The sequence below is a fragment of the Plectropomus leopardus genome, chromosome 11 (genome assembly GCF_026936395.1).
Source record: "Plectropomus leopardus strain MGB_pleo_1.0 chromosome 11, ASM2693639v1, whole genome shotgun sequence".
Taxonomy (NCBI): domain Eukaryota; kingdom Metazoa; phylum Chordata; class Actinopteri; order Perciformes; family Serranidae; genus Plectropomus; species Plectropomus leopardus.
The window spans coordinates 677,808-704,554 of NC_142186.1; the positions used below are offsets into that span (position 1 = coordinate 677,808).

A 26,747-nucleotide genomic window follows, 5' to 3' on the forward strand; every position below is an offset into this window, starting at 1 on the left:
GATGGGGGTAAGTTTCAGGGCCAGTCAGGAAGCTGGCCACATGGGGACAGCCCCCACTTCACCTCCTTGTCGACCCCCTATCCCATTACATCCCAACTCATAAGACTGCCTCTGTCCCTGGCCCTGCAGGGCTGGACGGGGGGTCTGTGGTCTGGGGGAGTGGCATCAGTTCTGCTGCGGGGGTGTCGCCGGTGGCTCTGGGATGGTGGTCGGCCTCTCTGTGCGGGACTGGGCTGGGTGGTTGCTTAGACCCTGCTGCTGTGTGGCGGTTGCCCTGCCAGGGGTTTGGGTAGCCCTGGGATGCGCCTGTGGAGGGTTTAGCTTCTGGGCTGGGGGCCTGCTCTCCCCGGTCTCCCTGGGGTTTCGCCCCTGGCTGGAGTGGGGGTGGGGGGGCGCTATCGCCCCCCACCGTCTTCCCCACAGGGTATACGGGTTGGCCCTGGGGCAGTGGGCTGGGTCGTCATGGTGGGCCGTGGCCTGCCCCGTTGGGGCCGAGGGTTGGGGGGGCTCTGGCCTCTCTGGTGCGTGGCGGGTTCCCCGCCAGGGGTCGGGGCAGGTCTCGGGTTGGTGGGGCCCTGTAGCTATGGGCTCAGATCGTGCAGAGGTTGGTGGCCTTGGGCTGGGCCGGGAGGCGCGTGGCTGTCTCTGGGGCATGTGGTGTTGGATCTGTCGTGTTCTGGGGGCTGTTGGGTGCTCTGGTGGCTTGGGTCTTGGCCTGCTTGCCCCTGGGAGTTTGGGGGGTGTTGTTACGGCCCCCCCGTCAACTACAAACCACATCCAATGACACACACACACACACACACAGCACACACACACATACAACAGTTACAAATATGAATGTTATCCATGTCAAGGTTATGTTGGGTAAGTATTGCAGTCTGTTTTTTTTGGGGGGGGTTTTTTGGTGGGGGGGGTTCTTTTGTTTGTTTGTTTATTTATTTATTTTATTTATTATTTACTTTATTCTATTTTATTTTAATTTTTTTCTCTCTCTAATTACTTACTTATTTATTTATTTTTTCTTTTCCTCTTTTTTTACTCATTTTCTGCCTGCTTCCACCATTAATACTGTTGTAAATACTTGCAGCTGTCATTATTGTAGTTAGCATTGTTGTCATCATTTTCATTGTCGTTGTTGTTATTGTTGCTGGTGTTTTTGTTGTCTCTTGTGTCTTCCCCTCCCCTCTGTGTCCCCCAAGCTCTCTCTTTTCTCCCTCCCTATCCACTCTAATGTTGTGCTGTCCGGTAGCCTTGCCAATAAATCTCAGTACGGACTGCAACAGGAAGAAGTATGTCAGACTCCTCCTTTGCAGAGCAAATCTGTTATGGCACCTCAAGGCATCCAGACCTCTCATACTGCATGCCTAAGCTGCCGAACAGGACAGGTTAAAAAGAAAAGAAAAAAAAAGTAAATTACAGTATAGCCCCACAGTCTTCTTTCTTCCATTCCTCCCTGGTTATTCCCTTTGCCAAATGTAGACCTCAGTATACATCAAGAACTGAAGATAAAATCAGAACAACTTCCTGAATGGCACATAGTGCAGAATTATTGTAACCAACATTTCTCAAATTCAGTGTTTATTTTTACAGATGGATCTAAAGACCCAGATATAGGGTGTGCAGGTGCAGCAATATATATCCCGGTGTGTGACGCGTATTAAGAAAAGAGTATCAGACCATCTGTCAGTATACACCACAGAGCTGTTGGCAGTAGTCTTGGCATTACAGTGGTTAGAGGAGAAGGTACTACAAAATACAGTTATTGTATCTGACAGTTTCTCTGCATTATTAAGCATAAGATCAGGCAGATCAGCATCCAGAATGGATATAATCAATAGAATATTCCTATTGATGTATAGGAGTCAGGGCCAGGGCATATTCACTTGACTCATCTGGATCTGGATCATGTGGGTGTGGAAGGAAATTAAGAGGTGGATATTCTAGCTAAGCAAACACTCCAAGTTACACAGATAGACATGCAAGTTCCACTAAGCAAATCTGAAGTTAAATCATCCATTAGGAAATATATACAATCTGCATGGCAGGAATATTGTCCTGTGTGAATATTGTGAATATTGACATCATTGAAACCAGAAGACACCTGTATGAAATACAAAGGCATGTGGGTGCCATCCATCCATCCATTTTCTTCCGCTTATCCGGTGTCGGGTCGCGGGGGCAGCAGCCTAAGCAGGGAAGCCCAGACTTCCCTCTCCCCAGCCACTTCGTCCAGCTCCGCCCCTCTCTTCACCCGTGTGTCCAAGACATATGGCCGCAAGCCCGAGGATACGACTACAAAGTCGATCACTGAACTGCGGCCTAGAGTGTCCTGATGCCAAGTGTGCATATGAACACCCTTATGCATGAAAACGATGTTTGTTATGGACAATCTGTGGCGAGCACAGAAGTCCAGTAACAAAACACCACTCGGGTTCAGATCTGGGGGGCCATTCCTCCCGATCACGCCCCTCCAGGTCTCACTGTCGTTGCCAACATCAGCGTTGCAGTCCCCCAGCAAAACGAGGGAGTCCCCAGAAGGAGCACTCTCCAGCACCCCCTCTAAGGACTCCAAAAAGGGTGGATACTCTGAACTGCTGTTTGGACCATAGGCACAAACAACAGTCAGGATCTGTCCCCCCACCCGAAGGCTGGTAATGGGAGGAAAATAGGCCTCAGACACAGAGAAGAAAATATTATAACATGCTTGAGAATAGGTCATACAGGTCTTAATCACACATTACACAAAATAGGCAAGCACCCAACTGGAAACTGCATACACTGTAACCAGCCAGAGAAAGAATCTTGTTCAGTTACTAAAGAAGGCCAAACACCACAACTTTACATTAACAGGGCTCTTGGGGAAATCAGTAGGTAAAACAAAGCATGACAGTATTAAGTTCCTGAGAGAAACTGAGTTAGATAAAAGAATCTATTTATTTATTTATTTATTTATTTATTTATTTTACTGCCTAATCGCTTGCGCCACACTCCAGTCCAATTGGTGGCGGTATGCACAGGAAAGTAGGTTTGCCAAGCGCCAATAAATCCCGAAGAAGAAGAATAAGGAAGAGGAGGAGGAGGAGGCTGTTTTTTTGTAAGACCTTTACGACATATTGTGTGTTTTCGTATGTAGCGTTTTTAATGGTTTAATAAACCAGTTATTGAGATTTTTGTCTCGTCCCCTACTTTCAAGTGAAACTGAATTAATTTTATTGCGAACGTTTGGGGCAGAAGTGTAGCAGTGGCGCCATCAGCCTGCTCGGCTGCTCGGTTTCAAAGCTGAGGAAAGGATACCGAAACTCACACCGAGCTGTATGCACTAACCGTGAGTATTTTCTGTGCTCATTGAGCCGGCGGTGTAAAGAGTGAACGGCGTGTGTGTGTGGTTGGTTGTCTCTGTGCATTGTGGGACACACGTGACACCATTATTCCAAATCCACAATCAAAGCGTACGAATGTGTTTAATAGTGCAGCCCATATGTGTGCTTCCGGTCAATCACGTGCTTATTCACGGCTGCTGTGATCAATAGTAGACACTGATTGGCTCCTTGTCAGCATTTTACTGCCTCCTAATACAAACCTGTATGTTTCCCCTGGAACAAGTGTTACTTCTTCGTGGCGTCTGTGAAGCATGTGCAAGTGCATCTGTTCACACTTCCACGAACGTAATTAAATGGATCTTTGTTCATATTCTGTTCCTTAACTATGTTCCCACCAGCCTTTTCTCTCAAACACTTTTCCATGCTTAGTGTTTCTGACACTGTCTTTGTCTGTGGTGTGATAACTAGCCATTTCACAGGAAAGTGAGAGTAACTTGTCTGTGTGTGCATGCTGCAGCCATGCTGACTTGTGACAACTGTGGTGAGGACATTATGTTGGAGGAGGACATGAAGTCACACCTCCTTCTCAGCCACCTGGAAAATGGCATGCACTGCCCTCTGTGTTCCCTGTCTGGAGTGTCCTTCGATGAACTCTGCTTCCACATCAGCTCTGCTCATGGAGAGAAACAGCACGGAGCGCAGGATCAGGCTCACCTTACAGTGCCTTCAGGCTGCTTCTCTGCAGCAGACTCAGATGGAACTAAGTGCAAAAAGCCCCAAACACCAGAGTCCTGCTCAGCAACTAGTGAAGCAACACCTACCTCTGCTTCTACTGTCACCACAGACTCAGAGAGACAGAAACAGAACCGTACAGTAGGAAGTGGGGGTCCATCAGCTGCAGAGTCTGCACCCATCACTTCCACTTTGACAGCACAGATCCCTGACACAAGACAGATATCTGTCGGGGACTGTAATGAGGACAGCAGTGAAACTAAACCTGAGCACAGTAAAGCCAAGCAGAAGCGACTGTCTTCACCAGGAAAAGGTAATTCAATTCTCAAGCTTTACTTTGAACTGTGAAGTCACAGTCGACTTTAATGGTGGTGTATTTGTTGCAGAGAGTCTGTTCTCCTGCCCCATGTGTGCACTGGTCTGCAGCAGCTGTTTCATTCTACAGGAGCATGTTGAGCTGCATCTGCAGGATCAGCACTCAGCTGAAGGTAATTTTTCTGCCTTTTAGATTTGCTTCTTTGCTGCCATGTACAAAACACCATGTTTAGTCACCTGTTGTCATCAGCACATAATTAATTTGTAGCATCGAGGCAGATTTCTCCATGGCATGAATACTAATTCAGTCAGCAGAGATTTGAAGATGAAATAGTTTATTGTGTCTTTAAATGAGACACCATAAGCCACAGATGTGTACATTATGTATCTTTGACTGTTTGTTCAGGGTCAGCACTGGAGGCGTGTTCACCAGCCAGGACATCACCATCAGCCAGAAGCCTCTCAGGTGTGTCTCTTGGTGTCCTCTGAAAGAACCTTTACAGTTCATGTGGCACAGTACTTGAGTCATGGCTGCTGGGTAGTAACTAGAACAAGAAGATGATCTGTCTTAGGGCTGGGTATCCTTTAAATCATGGCCAAACCAGCATCAATACCAGTGCCTTATAAGTGATACTGATACCAACAGAGTACTTCATTTAATACCCATCATGCGCTACATGAGCGCGAGGCGTCAGCCTCACCGAGCAGCAGCGTGTGCCATGCACATGGCGTTCACACATACACATCACCACCGCCTGCTGCTATAAGTGCTGTATTTATGTATTTAAAAGCACAAATTCCACTCATTTATTAAGTCATGCAAGGTCATGCACAGCTGACAACATGGTCCTGTGCATGTTTCAAAGTAAAATGCATTGTATCAGAAACTGATGGGATTCTGTCCACAGTGGCTGTCCAAGAGCTTTTTTTTTTTAAAGGGAAGCAGGGAAATTGGAGTAAAACAGCCGTCTTTGTATTTACTCATCTCTGTGACAGAGAAAGACTTTTAAAAAGTGGTATTGAGTCATTATAATCATCAAAACACCATATTCACTGTTGATTTGTGCTGACAAACGCACGTGTTGTGTAAAAAAATCAGCGAACCATCGTTTCTCTAGATGGGCTGCATCTGACACGCAGCTCAGACGGTCCTGACAGGCGCTACTCAGGCGGGCAGTGTGCATGCTCTTATTTGATAACATGGGCGCCGAAATAAAAAAACAACACGCTCAGTGCTGCTCACGCTCTCCTGACGCACGCTGTGTGAAACACGCCTATGGCCCAGTTAAGGCTGGACTATTTTGATGCAGAAAGAAAGTAATTGTTATAATTATTTCTTTTAGAGAAAGGTTATAGGGACACAACTGAAACATCTAGAAATCTACAAACTATATGGCCAAAAAATAATTATTTTTAGAGGTAAAACATTTTTAAATGGATTGCAACAAACGTACAAACTCCCCTGTGACTATCTTGAAAATGATTAGCAAATTTGGGTTTTTCACACTGGACTTACTGTTGTACCTGCTCAGGTATGAGCAAGAGGGCATGAGGCAAGAGGGCGAGAGGCCGTGAGGCGAGAGGACATGAGATGAGAGGCCGTGAGACAAGAGCTTCACGCTGCAGCCTTGTGCAGTGGTGTGGGTCGGTCTCTTGTATGGTCCACTTGTGGAGGAGTGGTGGATAGAGGCCAACTATCATGAGCTAGTCTTCAGTGAGAGTTTTTGTCTTTGGTAAGATTGTTTGTGTTGGCTTAAAAGATCTGTAGGATTCCTTCTGATTATCATGAATGTAGTTTTTACTGCCAAAAAAGACACATGCATGCACACACACAAAAGCAGGTGCTTTCCTTTTGTAGAAGCCCTCTCACACATGTACTGCAAACCTGAACTTATCTGGACATTACCTGGAGGAGCTGTATGTGAGAAATGTGCAACCCTGGTATGAATGTTATTCATACTATTATATAGGCGGTGCATATTTTTAGAACGCTTAACAGACAGTTTTATCTGAACTACTTGATAGGTGTCCATTATCTGATTTTAGGATTCACCCAGACTGTGGCAAAACAGAATTTAACTTGACTTGATTACTTGATTACTGGATAACCCAGACGGGAGCAGAGACCATTATCCTATCTGTCTCTGTCTTATGAAATAAGCCTGCAAACACGGAGTTTCCAATATGTTTTGTAGGAGAGAAAAGATTTGAGTGCCCCATGTGCCCTGTGGTCTGCAGTGACAGCTTCTCTCTGCAGGAACATGTGGAACTGCATTTAGATGACAGAGCAGCTGTGAACTCTGCAGGTGGGCATATACCTCCCTGCACATTCTGTTGCACTATTCAAAGTGATTTTTCCTTCTGTTTAATACCTATCTGTCTGATGTGATGCACTCTAAGCTTCTGCCTCTATAAGCTTTGGATTGACATGGGTCTTTGCAGGGAGCCCTGGGTCAGACCTGAAGCTGGCCAGATGGCTTCAGCAGGAGGAAGAGCAGAGGAGGAGGCAAGAGGAGGACCAGCAGGAGAGAGAGGAGTTCAAGAAGCTGCAGGTCTGGATTCCACACTACAGGGCAACTATTCTGCAGACCATAGTTCCCTTTTCCCACCAAAATTAGTGTGTATGCAGGTTTTATAAACATGTGAAACCTTGCTAATAATAGTCAATACTCTTTTCCCATTGCCAGTAGACCAAACTCGCTGTTTTTGAGCTTTACGTCCAGCCCATTCTTGTGAGCCTGATATTTTTAAAAACCACTTGAGGGAGTTTCTTCAAATTTAGTACAAACATTGACTTGTGCTCAATGGTAAACTGGTAAGATTTTGGTGCTCTTAGGTCAAAGGTCAAGGACACTGTGGCCTCATCTGTCTTATTCTTGTGAACGCAATATCTCAAGAAAACCCTGAGGGAATTTCTTCACGTTTGACACAAACATTCAAGCCGACTTAAGGATAAACTAAAGTGATTTTGGAGGTCAAAGGTCAACGTCATGGTGACCTCATACAACCTTTGTTTTGTTTTAACTCAAGAACCCTCAAGAACCACTTTGAAACTGCTGATTGTATAGACATTTTGTGTGTGAAGCATCCATGTTCTTACAGACATGAATGTAAAATGCAACTTGACTGGAGGCAAACAACCATGTGGCTCAACGATGAGCTGCTTAGAATTTGGTGTTTAAAGATGGAAAGTCAGGTGAAGTTTTATAGTCCACAAAACACTGCCGTAGGTTCACAGGAAAAGGGTGCTACACTCATCTCCCACACAATTGAAGCAAATGGGGACCAGCATTCAAATGTAAAAAATACAAAACAAACATAATTAAATCACCAAATGTCTCCTGATGTGCCAAGTTGTTTTGAAAAACATCACCGGCGTCATGTTTTTGGCCTTCTCCTTGACTCCCAGTGTGGGAGCTCTATTAACGTATGCACACTCGCGCAAGGCCAGTAAGAGCTTGTGGAAGCCTCCCCTACACAGAGAGAGACTTGTGGAGTTGGCAGCAAGCAGTAAGTCCCTTTGTCGGATTTAAAACTACTGTGTGTAGGGGAGGCCTCCGGGTAGCATGTAAACAGTGGTGTGCATATACAGCAGGCTGTTATTGTTCTCTTGCACACCTGCATACATAAGTGCAGCTCCCACCCAGGCAAAAATACAGGGTTTGTATTGAAACAAGCCCATTTATTAGGACATTTCAGTGTTCTTGTACGCATGCTCGTTGTGTCAAGTGTTCATAAAGTTGAAGCAGGTGTAAATGCAGATATTGGATTTGAGTCACAGATTTGAGTAGATGTTAAGCAGTTGGTTAAAAGAAATCAGATATAGGCAAAAAATCAGAATTGGGCATCAAGACCTGTAGTTTTTATTTATGACATCTATTGCACGTCTGTCCATCCTGGAAGAGGGATCCCTCATCATCCTCTGTTGCTCTTCTTGAGTTTCTTTCCTTTTTTCCCCTGTTACAGGGGTTCTTTTTCAGGAGTTTTTCCTTAGATTATGTGAGGGTCTAAGGGCAGAGGGATGTTGTATGTTGCAAAGCCCTCTGAGGCAAAGCATGTTTTGTGAAAATGGGCTTTAAAAATAAAATTGACTTGACTTTAGCTAGTGTCTGAGGTTGTGTTTTTTCTGTGTGCATGGAATGCAGTATAACGTTTGGGGATCTGAGCACTTTCAGTCTTGCACTTTGACAAGACTCCAGCCTGTCAGCCTGAGCTGTGTGGTCTGTTTCTGCAGAGGCAGTTTGGAATGGATGGCAGAGGGGGCTACAGCAGACAGATGGAGAGGACCATGGAGAGAACTGTGGACAGGGGCCTCATGAGCCCAGCGGAGTTTCACTGTGGGAGGGCCGAGATGATGGAATCCCTGGCATCAGGAATCGATGATGGTAGAACCAGAACTCAGGGTATGTTTGGATATGTTCTGCGACCATGACTCAGCAAAATCAACACAGACACACTGCTGGTTTAAATAAATACACAAAAGTTAACTCAGTCATCGATTACAGTCATCCATGTGTCCCTATCTCTCACTCTGACATTTCATGCACTACACAACACCAACACAGTGTTGAGTGAAACGTGACTAAGACCACTGCGGGATTCTTCAATGACTTTCTGAAATTTAACCCTTAGGGCATGCTTTAATATTACACCCACTTGTATTGCTCTGCACACAAAATGCACTTTTCAAAATCAAGCTTTAAACATTATATTATACATTAATATTATTTTCTACTTTCATTGAGTTGATTTTTTTTTTACCAACTTCAGTCCTAATCATGAATATCAGGTATTTATTAGATTTCAGGATTTTAACCCCTAAATGCTAGGTTTTTGTTAAAATATCAGTAAGTTTTTAAAAATAGTTGTATAGTAAAACAATGAATTATTTTCAATATATTTAACGCAAAGTAGATTTTTTTTTTTTTTTTGGTCACAGCCTGGAATATGTCATGATTAGCAGCGATATTGATTATGACAGTGCGCCTAGTGGAAATAGCATTAGTTTTTCTGTATGCCAAATATGGTAAAAAAAAAAAAAATACATCATCAGGGGGAAAATACTAAAAATGACAATTTCTCAGGTAAAAGCACAGAATGAAGCCCAAAGCATTTTCCTAAATCAGACTATAAAAAATTTTATGCATTAATATTATTTTCTACTTTCATTGAGGTAATTGTTTAACCAATATCAGTCCTAATCATAAAAAATAAAATTTTTGTTAATTTTTCAGAATTTTAACCCTTTAAATGTCAGGTTCATGCTTCCACAATGGTTTATTTTTTTAACCAACTTCAGTCCTAATCATGAATATCAAATATTTATTAGTTTTCAGAATTTTAACCCTTTAAATGCCATGTTTATGTCGTGGTGCCACTGTGTTTTTAGATTTAACAACAAAAATCTGACAAAAAATGATTTACTTTCAATATATTTAATGCAAAGTAGATTTTTTTTGAAGATGACCACTTGGGATATGTCAGTGATTAGCAGCAATGTTGGTGTGGAAATAGAATGTGTTAAGCTCTGTGTATTAAGCTCTGTGTGTTAAGCTCTCTGTGTTTAAGCTCTGTGTGTTAAATTATGTGTGTTAAGCTCTGTGTCAGTAACACTGTTGGGATATTCTGAACTGAACTTGTTTCCTCTTTGTATAGGTGTGGTAACAGCATTATCTGAATATTACCAGACTGATGGCAGAGACTGTGTCCATGTGTGGCTGAGTGCTGACACTGACCACTACTGCTCCTCAGCCGGGGATAAAGGCTGGGGCTGTGGATACAGAAACTTCCAGATGCTCCTCTCTGCTCTACACAGAATAGATGCATATGCTCCCTTCCTACAAGGTACACAATCACACTGCACACTATCTGACTTGAATCGGGTTCTTTTCTTGCCAAAACTCTAAATTTACAATTCAAGCCACAAAGGTTTAGAACCCTGTTGAGTTTGTGCTGTGCCAGTTTATTATTATTATTATTATTATTATCATTATTATTATTATTATTATTATTATTATTATTATTATTATCATTATTATTAAGTCTAAACCCTTCACTTCTGGCCTGGATGCCTCCCCACTGGAAGGGGGGCTAAGATAGACCTAGTCACCCATTGCAAGCCACCTCTCAATCGACAGTTTTCATAGTTGATTTTTTTTAAATTAACAATTGGTGAGGATGAACGGGCGTCAATGTCATAGTTTTTTGATCCGATTTACCAATGCATTGGTAAATTAATGGATTTAAATATTGTCTATTATATTTGAATAAATATAGTTTTAATATGCCCTGCATTTTGATTAAAGGTGTGTTTTTACATTTCCTCAGACAATCAGGGCTTCATCATTTGTCCATAGGAATGGTCTGAGTCAGTTTTAAATTTGTTTGGAGAGTACAACAAAAAATCATGTAAGAAAATATTGATGAATACCGGATATTTACTAAAATGTTCGTACACATGGTTTAAGCACAGATTTGTGTGTACACACTGTTTGTGAATGAGGCTCAATGACAGCAAACTCTATTTTCCATGGACGCCTTGATCAGGGGATGTAGACATGTTGCATATTTTGCTGGCTCATTTTTATTTTTTTCAATGGAGATGCCCAGCAGGCCACGCCAACGCCATCGCGATGCACACGTGTTCCACAGCGCCTGATTTTCAGAGTGCAACAGCTGCACCCTGAGATAAACACAGTTCATTTGTTGGAACACATAGCCGCACATCATGTGACTTTGAACAGCCAATCACAGCGGACAGATGTCTCTCCTTTCCTCTATAAATATCAGTCTGTGATATCTGTCTGAGCTATACTTCTCTCCAGGGACTATATTTCAGGCCCCATACACACTTAAAAAACAGCTGGACGAAGATCAGCTCTCCACTCAGAATTTCTGGTAAGAGGGCTATGATACGATGCTGTTCAGGGTTGCTTAGCAACCTCACCTCAGACGCAATCTGCCTCTGCGCTAGTTAAAGTTGGCACAGTGTGGACACAAGCGTAGCACCCAGTGCCCGATCCCATGTTTTCCAGACACGGCATGTGTGCAGCCCCTTACAGTATACATCAAACAATGGAAGCACACAAAAATTACAGTATACATCAACAAATTATAAACAATAGAAGTATGTATCAACAAATTATACAAGTAACCGGACAAGGACATCAGCATCAGCAACATTAATTCACAGAAAAGGTGCATTCGCACTGCTCTGAGTCAGTCAAAAGGGATTTAAATTGATTAAAGGTTTAAGCTTGTCTAATTTAACAAGCTTCTGCAGATTGTTCTACTTGTGTGGTGCATAGCATTTAAGAGTCATTTCTTTCTAACATGATGATCTAGAACCGAATAGTCTTGGGACATAGTACTGTGTTTAATTAGATCTGTAGGTGAAAAGACATGTTAGATACTCAGGTAGTTTGCCTCTAAGTGCTTTATTATAAAACAATATTCAGTGCTGTTCTCTTCCTAATGCCGATATTCTAAAGCCATCCCAGTTATACACCTGAGGGCGAACTGATTGACTGCATGGAAAGGTTTAAGAGTAGAGGCCGGAGAGTCAAGTCAAGTCAAGTCAATTTTATTTATAGAGCCCATTATCACAAAACATGGTTTGCCTCAGAGGGCTTTACAGTGTACGACATCCCTCTGAACTTAGACCCTCACATCGCCCAAGGAAAAAGTCCCGAAAAAGAACCCCTGAACAGGGAAAAAAAAGGAAGAAACCCCAGGAAGAGCGGCAGAGGATGATGAGGGATCCCTCTTCCAGGACAGACAGATGAGCAATAGATGTCGTAAATAACAAATGAAATACAATCATGGCAAAAAGGAAAGAGAAAGAGAGAGGGGGAGAGAGGCACAGCAATAATAGAAACAGATGCATGTCATGTTACAATAACGGTAGTTGTGAAATTATTAATTGCACTCTATGATGATGTTGAGGGTGATGACAACAGTCTCATGCATATGCTGATAGGGAGGTGTCCACAGGCAAGAACATTGGCGCAACCAGGACCAGACCACAATCAGGGCGAGCGGGGGGCACAGTATCAGTACAGCCACAGCACGAGCACAACCAAAGGCACGGTCACAGCACCAGTACAGCTATCACCACGGTCAGGCACAGTCAAGGTTACGGCCAGGATACAGGAAAACTAGGAAACAAGGGAGCAGAAATGCTCCAGAGAGGCAACAGGATTAGCGTAGTGCAAATCAACAGACCCAGGCTCTGTGATCGCGAGCCCCAGGTAGTGAGAGTACCACATGGCTATCACAGATGTAAGGCTAAGCTAAACTACTGAGGCTAAGCTAATCTTGCAAATGGCAATGCAGTTGACAGATATGCATGATTTTCAGATGGCGGCACTGAGAGAAGGAAAAGGAGCTCAGCGTATCAGATGAAGTCCCCCGGCAGGTTAAACATATGTTAGCCAAACTAAGGGCTGGTCCAGGCAGCCTGAGCCAGCCCTAATTATAAGCTTTATCAAAGAGGAAGGTCTTAAGTCTACCCTTAAAAGTTGAAATGGTGTCTGCTTCCTTAACCGAAACTGGAAGATGGTTCCATAGGAAAGGAGCGTGGTAGCTGAAGGCTCTGGTTCCTATCCTACTTTTGGAAACTTTGGGAACCACAAGTAATCCTGCGTTTTCAGAGCGCAGTGATCTTGAGGGTTGGTAAGGAACTATAAGCTGTGACAGATAGGATGGAGCCTGACCATACAGAGCTTTGTAAGTAAGGAGGAGGATTTTAAATTCAATCCTGGATTTCACAGGGAGCCAGTGCAAAGAAGCTAAAACAGGAGAAATATGATCCCTTTTCTTGCTTCCCATTAAAACACGAGCAGCAGCGTTCTGCACCAGTTGGAGAGACCTAAGAGATTTGTTGGGGCAACCAAATAATAGGGAGTTACAGTAATCCAGCCTAGAGGTGACAAATGCATGTACTAATTTTTCAGCATCTGTTTGGGACAGGATATGTCTAATTTTTGAGATGTTAGGCAAGTGAAAGAAAGCCGTCCTTGAAGTTTGTTTTATATGGGAGGCAAAAGATAAATCTTGATCAAATAAAACTCCGAGGTTCCTTACAGTTGTGCTAGAGGCCAAGGTAATGCCATCTAGAGAAATTACTTTGTTGGAAAAGGAGCTTCTGAGGTGTTTGGGGCCAAGAACAATAACTTCAGTTTTGTCTGAATTCAACATCAGGAAATTACAGCTCATCCAGGCTTTTACATCCTTAAGCCATGTTTGAAGTCTAGATAGCTGATCAGTTTCATCTGGTTTCATAGATAGATATAATTGCGTATCATCAGCATAACAATGGAAATTTATAGAGTGTTTTCTAATTATGTTGCCTAGAGGAAGCATATATAAAGTGAAAAGGATTGGTCCAAGCACCGAACCTTGTGGCACTCCAAAGCAGACCTTAGTATGTGTGGAGGGTTGATCATTGATGTGAACAAATTGGGAACAATCTGATAAGTATGACTTAAACCAGGCTAGTGACGTTCCTTTAAGGCCAATTAAGTTTTCAAGTCTGAGCAGTAAGATTTGATGGTCAATGGTGTCAAATGCGGCACTGAGATCTAATAGGATTAAAACAGAGACCAGACCCGTGTCAGAAGCGATAAATAAGTCATTATTAATTTTTGCAAGTGCCGTCTCAATAGTAGAGTGCATATAAATGCTATCACCATAGTCAATAATTCATAAAAAGGTTGAGGCAACTATTTGCTTTCTACAGTCCTGAGTCATACATGCCTTATTTCTACAGAAAAAATGCCACTTAAGGTCTTAAGAAAAGGATACTCTTTCAGTTGGTGAACAGAAGTAATATTCACCACAGTGGAACTGTGTTCAGTTTTGTTTCTCTTATCTAAATATAATAGGTGGTTTGGTAAAGTTGCTTTACAGCACACAACAAGTTGTTAGCTGCCTGCGCCACAGAGGATGCTGTTGCATATAAACTGATATCACCAAGTCATTTCAAAAGAATTTGAATATTAACAGAGAGAGGGCTTGTACCTGAGATTGACAGGTGTGGCTATATCTGTGGGCTCAGCCTTAGGGGCTATTGTTTTTGTATGATTTTTAAATTTTTTTCATCATTGATTGGAAGTTGTCTGCAAACATGGCCCAAGAAATATGACCCCAATTGGCCTGATGGTGACGCTCTGTTTTCGGCCCAAAAATTAAATTTCCAGCTCAATGTGCTACCCTACCCTTACCCTTTTTTTTTTTGAAAAACACATTTTTTTGATCTCCTAAACAGTACGTCTGATTTTTTGCCAAATTTTCTGTGGATTTGTAGTTTTACCAAGCTTATCAAAAGTTATCAGAAGCTTGTTGATATCTCATTAGGTTTTAAAGATAGTGACCAATTAACTTTATAAGGGGAGTAACTCAGCACATAAATAAACCTGTCTTCATAACAGCTGAGCCATCACAAAACTTGTCCACACAAGTACCTGAAACATCCCCTGAAAGTTTCATTCAGATTGACCATTCACAGAGCTCCAAATGGGGAAATGAGTATGGCATGAAACAAATCAGACTATAACTCACAAATTGTTTGTCCAATCATTATAAAACTAAGAGTATATTTTCATAATAATGTTGAACCACATGTGAAATTATTTTAAAGTTGCTTAAAATAATGTTCTAATGCTTTATATCAGAACTGATTCCAATCCACCTGATGTGGCATTATAATTAACAGACGAACAATAAAAGGCCACAGTGGGTGGCGCTACACAGTTCTATTAAATGAGCAACACTGGTCAAAAACATGACTGCAATCAATCAAAATGTCTTTCGCAAAGGGCGGGGCTCAACAGGAATTAGGCCATGTGTCAAGTTGTGTGAGAGCAATCCTGAATCAAGTTTCAGGATTGCTCTCACACAACTTGACACATGTATATGCATACATGCATCAAAGGGAGGGAGAGAGAGAGCCAGGGAAAATCTATTCTTAATTATCATGATTACATATTTAAAATTAGGTTTTAGAATTATATGATTTAATAAGCACTTTCTGCCAAGTCTTGTTTGCCTTGATTATTTTTCTTGAACTTTTCACTAATTTCTTGCTATTTTTTGGGTTATTTCTTCCTTTGTTGCTTATGCTCTTGAAAGATATCAAGCCAAATTGCTCAGGATCCAAAGGGTTAAACATCAAACAACTCTTACCAATGTTTCCTTTGGTAAGTTGCCATAATAAAAACAGGATAATACATTTCACATTCATGAAGCTTGGGGTGTGACTCCAATCATGCTGCTTACTCAGAGAACATCATGTCTTGTCCTTGTTCTGCATTCTGGTCTGGTGACACTATTGTTGATAAGTATCTCTCCCACAGTAGGATTGTTGTCAGCAGGTGCAAAAAGAAAGCAAGATGTTTGTCATGTTCAGATCAAACACCACATTAACTGTACTGGAACTATCTTGGTGTGACATCACATCATTGGCAGTGTGCTAATTAGCCATGTGTAATGATAGAAACTACAAATTTACCAACAGAAAAGAATGGTAATTAAGATCCAAGTGTCAAAATGTTTTAGGCTGACTTTCGCCGGACTGACCACATGATACTCCGAGAGGAATGTGAGCTACGATCGCAGATAACAAACTGAGAATAAGCAAAACAGTAACAACTTCCTGAATGGTTTCGTGTTTTTCAGTTGGTCCCATTTACGTTGACTTGACACTCTCGTCCTCCTCCAGAGAAAGCGGTGCCAAGTATCCCTCGGCTGCAGAGTCTGATTGAGGAGGCTTGGAAAGAAGGGCTGGATCCACAGGGAGCGTCCCACTTCAACCAGCGGCTGCAGGGAACACGAGCCTGGATTGGAGCCACAGAGATCTATGCCCTCCTCACCTCTCTGGGAATCAAGTGAGCACTGCACTCTGTATCATTAGTGTGTTAGAGCACACAGCCTCTGTTTGTCTCATACTGCTTTTTGTCATCCAGCAATCAAAGTTGAGCAAAGCACCTCAAACAAGATATTCTAAAGCCACTCTGTGTGGGTTGCATGTACCAACCATTTTTTATTGATAATTATACATTTAGCTGCACACTTTGTATATATCCTTGAGGTCTAACATGCTGATTGCATCAAGCTAGCAGTCCTCTCCTGCCAGCCCTTTGCTGGCACATTGCTGCTTATATTGCTGCCTTTCTCCTTAAATTATTTGAGCCTGAAACACATTTATTTAATTTACAACCTGAAGCTGCCATTATTTTTTTTAATTCAGCAGTTGTCTCAATTATATCATTGATGTCATTTCTTTAAACAAATATTTGATTATCAGTCCCTACAGGATTTTGCCATGTTGCAATCACAACAATTCTCGCGAATTTAGCCAAGCCCCGTAAATTCTGAACAGCCTTGCAATTATGTCCAATAACCACAACTTTACTGCCACTTTGACTCATTTCATCGTACAGTTGCACACAGCATATCGATCCTCTCAGCCCTTCTCTCTAACTCTGTTTATTATGAGACTGCTGCTGCACCTGGGAGAGACACACACAGTGACAGGTAACTGTCTTATTAACTGTGTCGAGCCATTTTGGTGTCGGTTTGAGCAGCAATGGAACACAAACATGTGAGTCCCCTGCAGCTCACCCCGCGTAGCGCCCTCTCCTGCAACATAGAGCAGGAGACATCTTCCATAGTGGGAACACTTACTACTTCAGATGCACAACAACATTTAACAGACCACTTTAGAGCAGTGGACAGACTATAGAGTAGTATAGAGTGGTGAAGAAATGAGTCCTAAAACACGGAAGTCCATTAGCCTTGTAGCACTTTTGGTTCCCTCGTCTTAAAGTCTATGGGTTGTTTGAATGGGTTTTCGGTAAAATGTCTTAAAATAAGGTCTTTGGTTAACACAGGCTAAAGATATTGAGATGTTTTGTTCTGCAACATAAAATACGTCTGCTTTAACCAGATTTTTAACTTTTAAGGTTTTCATCGTCTTAAAAAAGGCGGTTGCTAACAGGTGGTTAAATGGGACTACAGTGTTTGTCGGGGACGTTAGACAGCATCACACCGGACACAGAAACTCATTAAACCCACTTGTCAAGTCAAGTCAAGTCAGTTTTATTTATATAGCCCATTATCACAAAACAAGGTTTGCCTCAGAGGGCTTTACAGTGTACGACATCCCTCTGCCCTTAGACCCTCACATCACCCAAGGAAAAACTCCCCAAAAAGAACCCCTGTAACGGGGAAAAAAAAGAGGAAGAAACCTCAGGAAGAGCGGTAGAGGATAGTGAGGGATCCCTCTTCCAGGACGGACAGACGAGCAATAGATGTCGTGAATAGCAAGTGAAATACAATCATGGCAAAAAAGGAAAGAGAAAGAGAGGGGGGAGAGGGGGGAGAGGGGGGACAGAACAATAGAAACAGATGCATGTCATATTACAATAATGGTAGGTGTGAAATTAGTAATTGCTCTCTATGATGATGTTGATAGAGATGATAACAGTCTCATGCATATGTGAAAGGGAGTTGTCCAAAGGCAAGATCACAGCATCGGGCGCAACCAGGACCAGACCACGATCAGGGCGGCGGGGGCACAGAATCAGTACAGCCACAGCACGAGCACAACCAAAGGCAGGGTCGCAGCATCAGCACAGCTATCACCACGGTCAGGCACAGTCAAGGTTACGGCCAGGATCCAGGGAAACTAGGAAACAAGGGAGCAGGAACGCTCCCGAGAGGCAACGGGATTAGCGTAGTGCAGTTCAACAGACCCAGGCTCTGTAATTGCGAGCCCCAGGTAGTGAGAGTACCACATGGCTATCACAGAGCTAAGTTAAGCTTGCACATGGCAATGCAGTAAACAGACATGCATGATTTCTGATGGCAGCATTGAGAGAAGGAAAGGAGCTCAGCGTATCAGAGGAAGTCCCCCGGCAGGTTAAACCTATGTCAGCCTAACTATGGGCTGGTCCAGGCAACCTGAGCCAGCCCTAATTATAAGCTTTATCAAAGAGGAAGGTCTTAAGTCTACCCTTAAAAGTTGAAACGGTGTCTGCCTCCCTGACCGAAAATGGAAGATGGTTCCATAGGAGAGGAGCGTGGTAGCTGAAGGCTCTGGTTCCTAACCTACTTTTGGAAATTTTGGGAACCACAAGTAACCCTGCGTTTTTCAGAGCGCAGTGATCTTGAGGGTTGGTAAGGAACTATGAGCTGTGACAGATAGGATGGAGCCTGACCATTTAGAGCTTTATAAGTAAGGAGGAGGATTTTAAATTCAATCCTGGATTTCACAGGGAGCCAGTGCAAAGAAGCTAAAACAGGAGAAATATGATCCCTTTTCTTGCTTCCCGTTAAAACACGAGCAGCAGCGTTCTGCACCAGTTGGAGAGACCTAAGAGATTTGTTTGGGCAACCAAATAATAGGAAATTACAGTAATCCAGCCTAGAGGTGACAAATGCATGTACTAATTTTTCAGCATCTGTTTGGGATAGGATATGTCTAATTTTTGCGATGTTACCCAAGTGAAAGAAAGCCGTCCTTGAAGTTTGTTTTATATGGGAGGCAAAGGATAAATCCTGGTCAAATAAAACTCCGAGGGTCCTTACAGTTGTGCTAGAGGCCAAGGTAATGCCATCTAGAGAAATTAAATTGTTGGAAAAGGAGCTTCTGAGGTGTTTTGGGCCAAGAACAATAACTTCAGTTTTGTTTGAATTCAACATCAGGAAATTACGGCTCATCCAGGCTTTTACATTCTTAAGACATGTTTGAAGTCTAGATAGCTGATCAGTTTCATCTGGTTTCATAGATAGATATAATTGCGTATCATCAGCATAACAATGGAAATTTAAGGAATGTTTTCTAATTATGTTGCCTAGAGGAAGCATATATAAAGTGAAAAGGATTGGTCCGAGCACCGAACCTTGTGGCACTCCAAAGCAGACCTTTGTATGTGCGGAGGGTTGATCATTGATGTGAACAAATTGGGAACGATCTGATAAGTATGACCTAAACCAGGCTAGTGACGTTCCTTTAAGGCCAATTGAGGATTCAAGTCTGTGCAGTAAGATTTGATGGTCAATGGTGTCAAATGCGGCACTGAGATCTAATAGGATCAAAACAGAGACCAGACCTGTGTCAGAAGCGATAAATAAGTCGTTATTAATTTTTACTAGTGCCGTCTCTGTGCTATGATGAACTCTAAAGCCTGACTGAAAGTCCTCGAATAAACTGTTGTCTCGGAGAAAGTCACAGAGCTGATGAGCAACCAGTCTCTCAAGGATTTTAGAAATAAAGGGGAGATTAGATATCGGTCTATAGTTAGCTAAAATCTCAGGATCGAGAGTGGGCTTTAGAAGAGGTTTAATGACAGCTACTTTAAAAGACTGGGGTACATAACCTGTCAATAAAGACGCGTTGATTATATCTAATAAAAAGTTGTCTAATAAAGGTAAAACTTCCTTAAGGAGCTTAGTTGGGATGGGGTCTAGCAGGCATGTTGATGGCTTAGATGCAGAAACCAAAGTATAGAGTTGATGAAGGTCAATGGGGGAGAAATGGTCTAGATAAATTTCAGGTCTTGCTGCCATAATCAGGCTATCTGAGTTCGGGGTCAGGTCAGTTGAGGGTAAGAGGTGATGGATTTTATCTCGAATAGTTATGATTTTATTATTAAAGAAATTCATAAAGTCGTCACTGCTTAGGGCTGAAGGAATACAGGGCTCTATAGAGCTGTGACTCTGAGTCAACCTGGCTACAGTGTTGAAAAGAAACCTGGGATTGTTTTTGTTTTCCTCAATTAGTGATGAATAATAGTTTGCCCTGGCATGGCGGAGGGCCTTCTTATAGACTTTAAGACTGTCCAGCCAGACTAAACGGGACTCTTCCAGTTTGGTCGAACGCCAATGTCTTTCAAATTTTCGCGATGTTTGTTTCAATTTGCGAATCTGGAGGTTAAACCATGGGGCTAATTTTTTTTGTTTCATTATTTTCTTCTTGAAGGGTGCAACAGTGTCGAGAGCTGATCGCAGTGAGCCAGTAGCATTATCGATGAGACAGTCAATTTGGGAATGACTTAAGTTAGTAGTAGTGTGCTCAGGAGTTGTAAGACATGGTAATGATGTCAAAGCAGAGGAATTAGTTTCTTAAATTCAGCCACTGCTGAGTCAGATAGACATCTAGAAGAGTAGCTCTTACTGAGAGGCTTGTAGTCAAGTAATAAAAATTAAAAGTTATCAAATAATGGTCAGACAGAGCAGGAATCTCAGGAAAGACTGATAAATCTGCAATATCAATGCCGTACGCAAGGACTAAATCGAGGGTGTGATTGTAGCGGTGGGTGGGTTTATGTACACACTGACTGAAGCCTATTGAATCCAAAAGTGTGGAGAAAGCAGAACTAAGGCTGTCACTATTAACATCCATGTGAATGTTAAAATCCCCTACGATAATAATTTTGTCTGATTTGAGCACTAAACTTGATATAAGCTCAGAGAACTCAGATAGAAATTCAGAGTATGGGCGAAGCGTACACTATGACAAATAGAATTGGCTGTAAAGTTTTCCAGGATGGGTGAGAAAGACTAAGAAAAAGGCTTTCAAATGAATTATAGTTTAACTTGGCCTTAGTGTGAATTGCTAAGCTTGAATCAAAAATAGCAGCGACTCCCCCTCCTCGGCCAGTGTCCCGCGCAACGTGACTATTTGTATGACCAGGAGGAGTGGATTCATTCAGGCTAACGTACTCTTCAGGACAAAGCCAGGTCTCAGTGAGGCATAATAAATCAATATGGTTATCCGATATTAAATCAGTGACTAAATGAGCCTTGGTTGATAAGGATCTAACGTTCAAGAGTCCGCATTTAATTCTCCTGTTATGATGCTGTATGACAGGAGATGAGTTAATTTTTATGAGATTTTCATGTACAACTCCCCTTTTGTTTATTTTAGTATTAAACAAATGAAGTGGTCGGGGGACAGACACTGTTTTTATAACATTTACATTATGGGTGTGTGACTGTGCTAGAGGAAGCTCAGAGAAGCGTGTAAGACTCCGACTCTGAAACCTGGTCCCAACTCTGGTTTGTCATGGCTTTGGGCCTCTAATAAAATCGGCCAGATTCTTAGAGAGGAGAGCGGCTCCATCCAAAGTGGGATGGATGCCGTCCCTTCGGATAAGACCAGGTTTACCCCAAAAGGAGCACCAATTATTAACGAAGCCCACATCATTTGCTGGACACCACCGCGACAACCAGCGGTTGAGTGCTGACATGCGGCTAAACATGTCATCACTGGTCACATTGGGGAGGGGTCCAGAGAAGATTACGGTGTCCGACATTGTCTTGGCGTACTCACACACCGACTCTATGTTAATTTTAGTGACCTCCGATTGACGTAACCGGGTGTCATTGCCGCCAACGTGAATAACAATCTTACTGTATTTACGTTTAGCCTTTGCAAGCAGCTTTAACTTTGACTCGACAACGCCCACTCTGGCCCCAGGGATACATTTGACTATGGCCGCTGGTGTCACTAACTTCACGTTTCGCAAAATAGAGCTACCAATGACCAGGGTTGTGTCCTCGGTCGGTGTGTGGCTGAGAGGGGCATACTTATTTGAAACGTGAAGGGGGGGTGGGTGGTGTGCCGCGGGCTTCGACTTACTATGCTTCGCTCGGACAGTCACCCAGCCTCCCGGCTGCACGGGGGCTGCCGGGGGACGGCTAGCAGAGGCTATGCTAAGTTGGTCCGCACCGGCTACAGGGGGCTCGCTAGCTATCGCAGCTACAGAGGGATTATCCGCAATGCGGAGCCGCGCTTCCAGATCGCTAAGCCTCGCCTCCAGCGCAGCAAATAAACTACACTTGTTACAGGTACCACTATCACTGAAGGAGGCAGAGGAGTAACTAAACATCTGACACACTGAGCAGGAGAGAGCAGAAGAGGGAGAGGAGCAGAGAGAAGCCATCGCTAACCAGAGCTAATGCTAACGAAGCTAACCGGCTAACAGTGAGAGAGCGGCTGTGAATACACAGAAAAAAAAACCGCTGAGAGGAGGAGACAGCTGTGAGTGATTAAGTAAAACTTATGTGAGTTTTCAGTCACAGATAGATAAGAGCAGCCGAAGTAAGGAACAAGTTAGAAGATTAGCTGAGGATCGCTCGTAGGAGCAGCTCAGAGACGCTACCAGAGACACAGACAAGATACACCGGAAGTGATGTAACACGCTTACCCGCAGTACGTCAGCACGTTGTCTGCCTTTACAGCTTTACAGAGTCGCATTTCAACTTGTAGATTGATCTGTTTATTATATCTTTCAATCGTGGTTTAACGTGTTTGTTGTAGTTGTGACGTTTAAGTCGTGTGACCGCGATGTAGTTCGTGTATAGCCTGACAATAGCTTTTTGCTTCTGGCGATTTCATTTACGCTTCAAAACACACCAAAATGGTGTTCATCTGTGAAGATTATCATGCTAAAAAACAAGCAAGTAGGGCTAGGCGATGAAGCGATGACAATACAAATCGCAGTTTTTCTTCGATTGAAATATGAGATGTAGTCGATAGAATGACGATAGAACACATTCCAGCCATGACTGCTCTGCTCTCATTGTCCGCTGGTGTCTCTGCCAGTGTCTCCGAATGTCCGCTCTTCTCTCATTCTCCGCCGGTGTCTCCGTTGTTGTCCACTCCGCTCTCATTCGTCGCCTATGTCTCTGTCGATTTCTCCGCTGGTGTCTCCGATTGTCTGCTCCACTCTCATCTTCCACCGGTGTCTCTGCCAATGTGTCCGAATGTCCGCTCTTAATCTCCACCAGTGTCTCCAAATGTCCGCTGGTATTCTTAGTCGGTGTCTCCGAATGCCGCTCCGCTCTCATTCTCCGCTGGTGTCTCTGAATGTCCACTCCGCTCTCATTCTTCGCATATGTCTCCACCAGTTTCTCCGTCAGTGTCTCCGAATGTTCCACTCTATAGTTCCACTATAACTCGGAACAGAATATTATTTTTGGCGTTACTTTTGTACAATTCAAGTTGACGTAATAAGATAAGAGGGAAAAAAAAACAAAATATAAATATGAAATACATTGTGTTCTTGAAAATGACTTTCTTTTACAAAATAGCGATTTTCCAGCTTTTTGTCTGTCGTTTATTTTTTTTAATGAAAATGCACAAGTTAAATTTATCTGTACTCACCAGATCACAGCCTTTCATACCCTCAGGTAATGAAAAACAATTAAAAATAAGTTATCGGTATCTTATCGGCCACGAGAAGTTATTACCCGAGAAGAAATTATCGGTTCATCGGTATCGGTTGAAATAATCATTATCGTGCATCACTGGTTATGATATCTTCATATCTCACTTAGTGATATGATGTATATTGTGATTAGTGCTGGGCCGTTAACAGCGTTAACGTGCTGCGTTAATGCGGGATTCTTATCGCACGATAAGGAAATTATCGCGCGATAAACTATTCACTAAGTTGGGTCTATACAGTGAGCAAGGCACCAATTTCACTTTGTTGTTTAAGCGCGGATGTATACCTGGTCGAATTACGCGGAGGGGGCGTGAACAAGGCGGAAGCTGGTCTGCCTGAGTGACAAAGCTGCTGACTGTTAATGGTCTTCTTCATGACCTCTAATGTAGGCCCACAGTTCAGTTAGGGTCATGTTATCAGAGGCTGCGCCCTCTGCTGTTCATTCCAGTTAGCAGGAAAAAGCTTTTTCCACATGGAGACAGAACCTGTGTTCCTAAATGTCTGTGTTTAACAAAATAAAAAAAAGTTAAACACCAAAGTAAATCTTATGGAACATTATTTTTCTTTACCAAATATTATAGTAGAACAGCTTTCTCAAGCATTTTGTGATGCATTTTCATCATTTAGATAGATAGACATTATTTTGAATGTCTTTGGCAAAATTCAAATCTATAATTTTAATCTAGATTAATCTAGATTAACTACAGGATTGCAGTGAGATTAATCTAGATTAAAAAAAATTAATCTATGCCCAGCACTAATTGTGATATATATAGATATCAACTGATAGGAAAAAAAATTATCGTGATAAGATTTTTTTTCCATATCGCCCAACCCCAGTGCAAGTCTCATAAACTTGTGTTCGTCAGAGAGCTTATTTTTGGCAATAATTGCAAATCCCATTCACAAAACCCATAAGGTTTTTGTCGAGGGAACCAGTGCGATGCCAACTTCCTGGTTGGCCAACAAAAATCCGTCATCCCTTCACCACTCTATTGAGGAACTGTTGGAGCTTTGTAACGTTTAACTGTCAGGGGTCAGGGTTCTGCGTGCTCCATCACCTGACGGTGAAGCTGTGAAGCTCATAATGGTTTCGCTCTTAACTGTGAATGCCTCCTCTGTAAAGTAAACTATTATTCCTCTTTACAATCAGGTCAGGCTGTTTTATCCTCGCAGACCTAGCTGTTTTTAACCTGACCCTGACTGGTTCTGACTTCTTTTACAAGGAAAGCTTGTTTGCCTTAAATCAGCCTTTTTTTAAAAAAAAATATTTGTTTTATTTTACACCGAAATCTGCTGAAAATGCATCCTATCATGATGTACTGTATATCCTATGTAATTATAACTTTAAAAAATTACAATTTCCTATGATAGAAAAGACACCTAAAAATATTGCAACATGAGTCACAATTTTTTAGAAAAGCTACTGAGAAATCAGGCATTTCAGGCCACAACAATCACAAAAACAGCCATGGAAATCCTGGAGGGACTGGGCAGCTTCTCAAATGTGAGTATTCAGGGTTTCCCACACATTCATTTATTTATTTGAGGCCACCACAACTAAAACAGCTGCTGCCAAAAATAGACTTTTGGAGCTGGACTGTTGATTAGGATTGCTATCGGACTATAAATTGATTAGGGCAGAGACAGTGCAGCCGAATGTCATGTGTAACCTCAATGATACTTAAGTACAAGTGTCTTTATAAATTAAAGGTTTATTAAACTACTCACTACACAGTAAAACTACTCCTAGACAGACTACAAATGAATGAGTTTAAGACATATGATGAAACAGTGAATACAGCAAAGAGACACAAAGTGAATTAAATGACTAAATGAACAACAAACTCATAAATTAAGCTACGATAAAAATGAGGGGATGAAAACCAGTGAGGAACTGAATTAGGTGTGACATCAGGACTTGAGCAAGTGCACTGAAATAGTGCAAGATGATCAAGCAGATGAAAAGTTAAGATTAAAGAAAAGTTAATGTCAAGTGTTAATCAACAGTGGAGAGGTAACCTATCCCATAAAACATTAAGGGAAAAGATAAAGAAGAGGCCTGATCAGAGAATATCCCATAATTGTATTAATAACCTAGGTCTAACACTTCATATGTGTCCCTATCATTTAAGAGCATCAACCCCATAACAGCACAGGAAAGATCGTTTCACCTCCCTCAGAAGTCTTGATGCCAGGGAAACGGTTCGCTCTGGAAAGTTGCAGTGTGGCTTTTGTGAGGACACTGGACGGACAGCTCGGTTACGCTCTTGTGGTTCCGGTGGCTGGCCTCGGCCGGTTTAGGCATTACAACTTCGCCTTGAGTTTGTTTCCTCCATCTCTCTCTCCATGAACAGCTGGATCATCTTCTGACACCTCATGTGGCTGAGATGAGATCAGGATGAAAGCTTATCAGGCTTTGTCTCATTTGAAGTCTCTCTTTGTCTCACAGTCTCTCTCGTGTCCTTTGGTTCTAAATCGTCATTTAGAACACATGTCGCACGGGCTGTTTCAAAAGTTCTCTCTTTCAAGGTAGATAAACAGCAGCTCACAGCATCTCAGGGCTGCAGCACAAGCAAATGTGTAAAAATAAGTAATGTGTAATACTACGGTGTCGAAACACTCTGATACAATCACAGGTTGTTCAAGATCATATTTGAGTAAAGGTAAACAAGTACTAGCATCAAAATATAACAAAGTATGAAAGTATTTAATATGACCAAAGGTCTATCAACAAAACTTATAACTGGAAAATCACAATTCACAGGATTACAAAACAATATAGCATCTGTACGCATCAGTCCAAAGGAAGGGTAATTAAGCGACTCATAAGAGATGCATATCAAAATGCAACTCTGTATTAAGAGTCTTTCTATTCAGTGTATAGCATGCTGCTGGCAGGGGCTTATGAAAGGTCACACCCCTACACACACACACACACACACACACACACACACACACACACACACACACACACACACACACACACACACACACACACACACACACACACAGAGGCACAGCTTGTGTGTGTGTGAGTTTGGTGTGTAAACAAAGTTCCAGTTCTGTAGGAACAACATTTCAAAGTACATTTTAATTTGAATATGAAAATCAGTCAGTGTGGTCCTCTCTTACAGTCTGGAGA

General features: G+C 42.4%; 2 protein-coding genes across 4 annotated transcripts in view; one reads left to right on the forward strand and one right to left on the reverse strand.

Annotated features, from left to right (window-relative positions):
- Nucleotides 1-3,056: 3,056 nt before the first annotated feature.
- Nucleotides 3,057-26,747, forward strand: part of zup1 (zinc finger containing ubiquitin peptidase 1) — a 29,221-nt gene continuing 5,530 nt past the window's right edge. Inside the window, exons 1-9 of one of the 3 annotated variants that reach the window (XM_088084925.1) lie at nucleotides 3,057-3,325; nucleotides 3,838-4,365; nucleotides 4,439-4,540; nucleotides 4,774-4,833; nucleotides 6,563-6,673; nucleotides 6,810-6,919; nucleotides 8,602-8,770; nucleotides 10,023-10,211; nucleotides 16,087-16,252. In XM_088084925.1, coding sequence (XP_087941051.1) covers nucleotides 3,840-4,365; nucleotides 4,439-4,540; nucleotides 4,774-4,833; nucleotides 6,563-6,673; nucleotides 6,810-6,919; nucleotides 8,602-8,770; nucleotides 10,023-10,211; nucleotides 16,087-16,252 — 1,433 coding nt within the window. In that variant the 5' untranslated portion in view covers nucleotides 3,057-3,325; nucleotides 3,838-3,839. Of the gene's footprint in view, nucleotides 3,326-3,445; nucleotides 3,666-3,837; nucleotides 4,366-4,438; nucleotides 4,541-4,773; nucleotides 4,834-6,562; nucleotides 6,674-6,809; nucleotides 6,920-8,601; nucleotides 8,771-10,022; nucleotides 10,212-16,086; nucleotides 16,253-26,747 lie in introns of those variants that run through there. The other 2 variants (XM_042489754.2, XM_088084926.1) reach the window with 2 other exon arrangements.
- LOC148188177 (uncharacterized) lies at nucleotides 20,893-22,590 on the reverse strand. The gene has a single exon (XM_088084927.1). It carries the CDS (start codon nucleotides 22,313-22,315, stop codon nucleotides 21,434-21,436), a length of 882 nt encoding a protein of 293 aa, XP_087941053.1. The 5' UTR covers nucleotides 22,316-22,590; the 3' UTR covers nucleotides 20,893-21,433.

Coding starts and splice junctions, on each gene's coding strand:
- LOC148188177 (XM_088084927.1), bottom strand. CDS start 22,315: ATGGCTTCTCTCTGCTCCTCTCCCTCTTCTGCTCTCTCCTGCTCAGTG.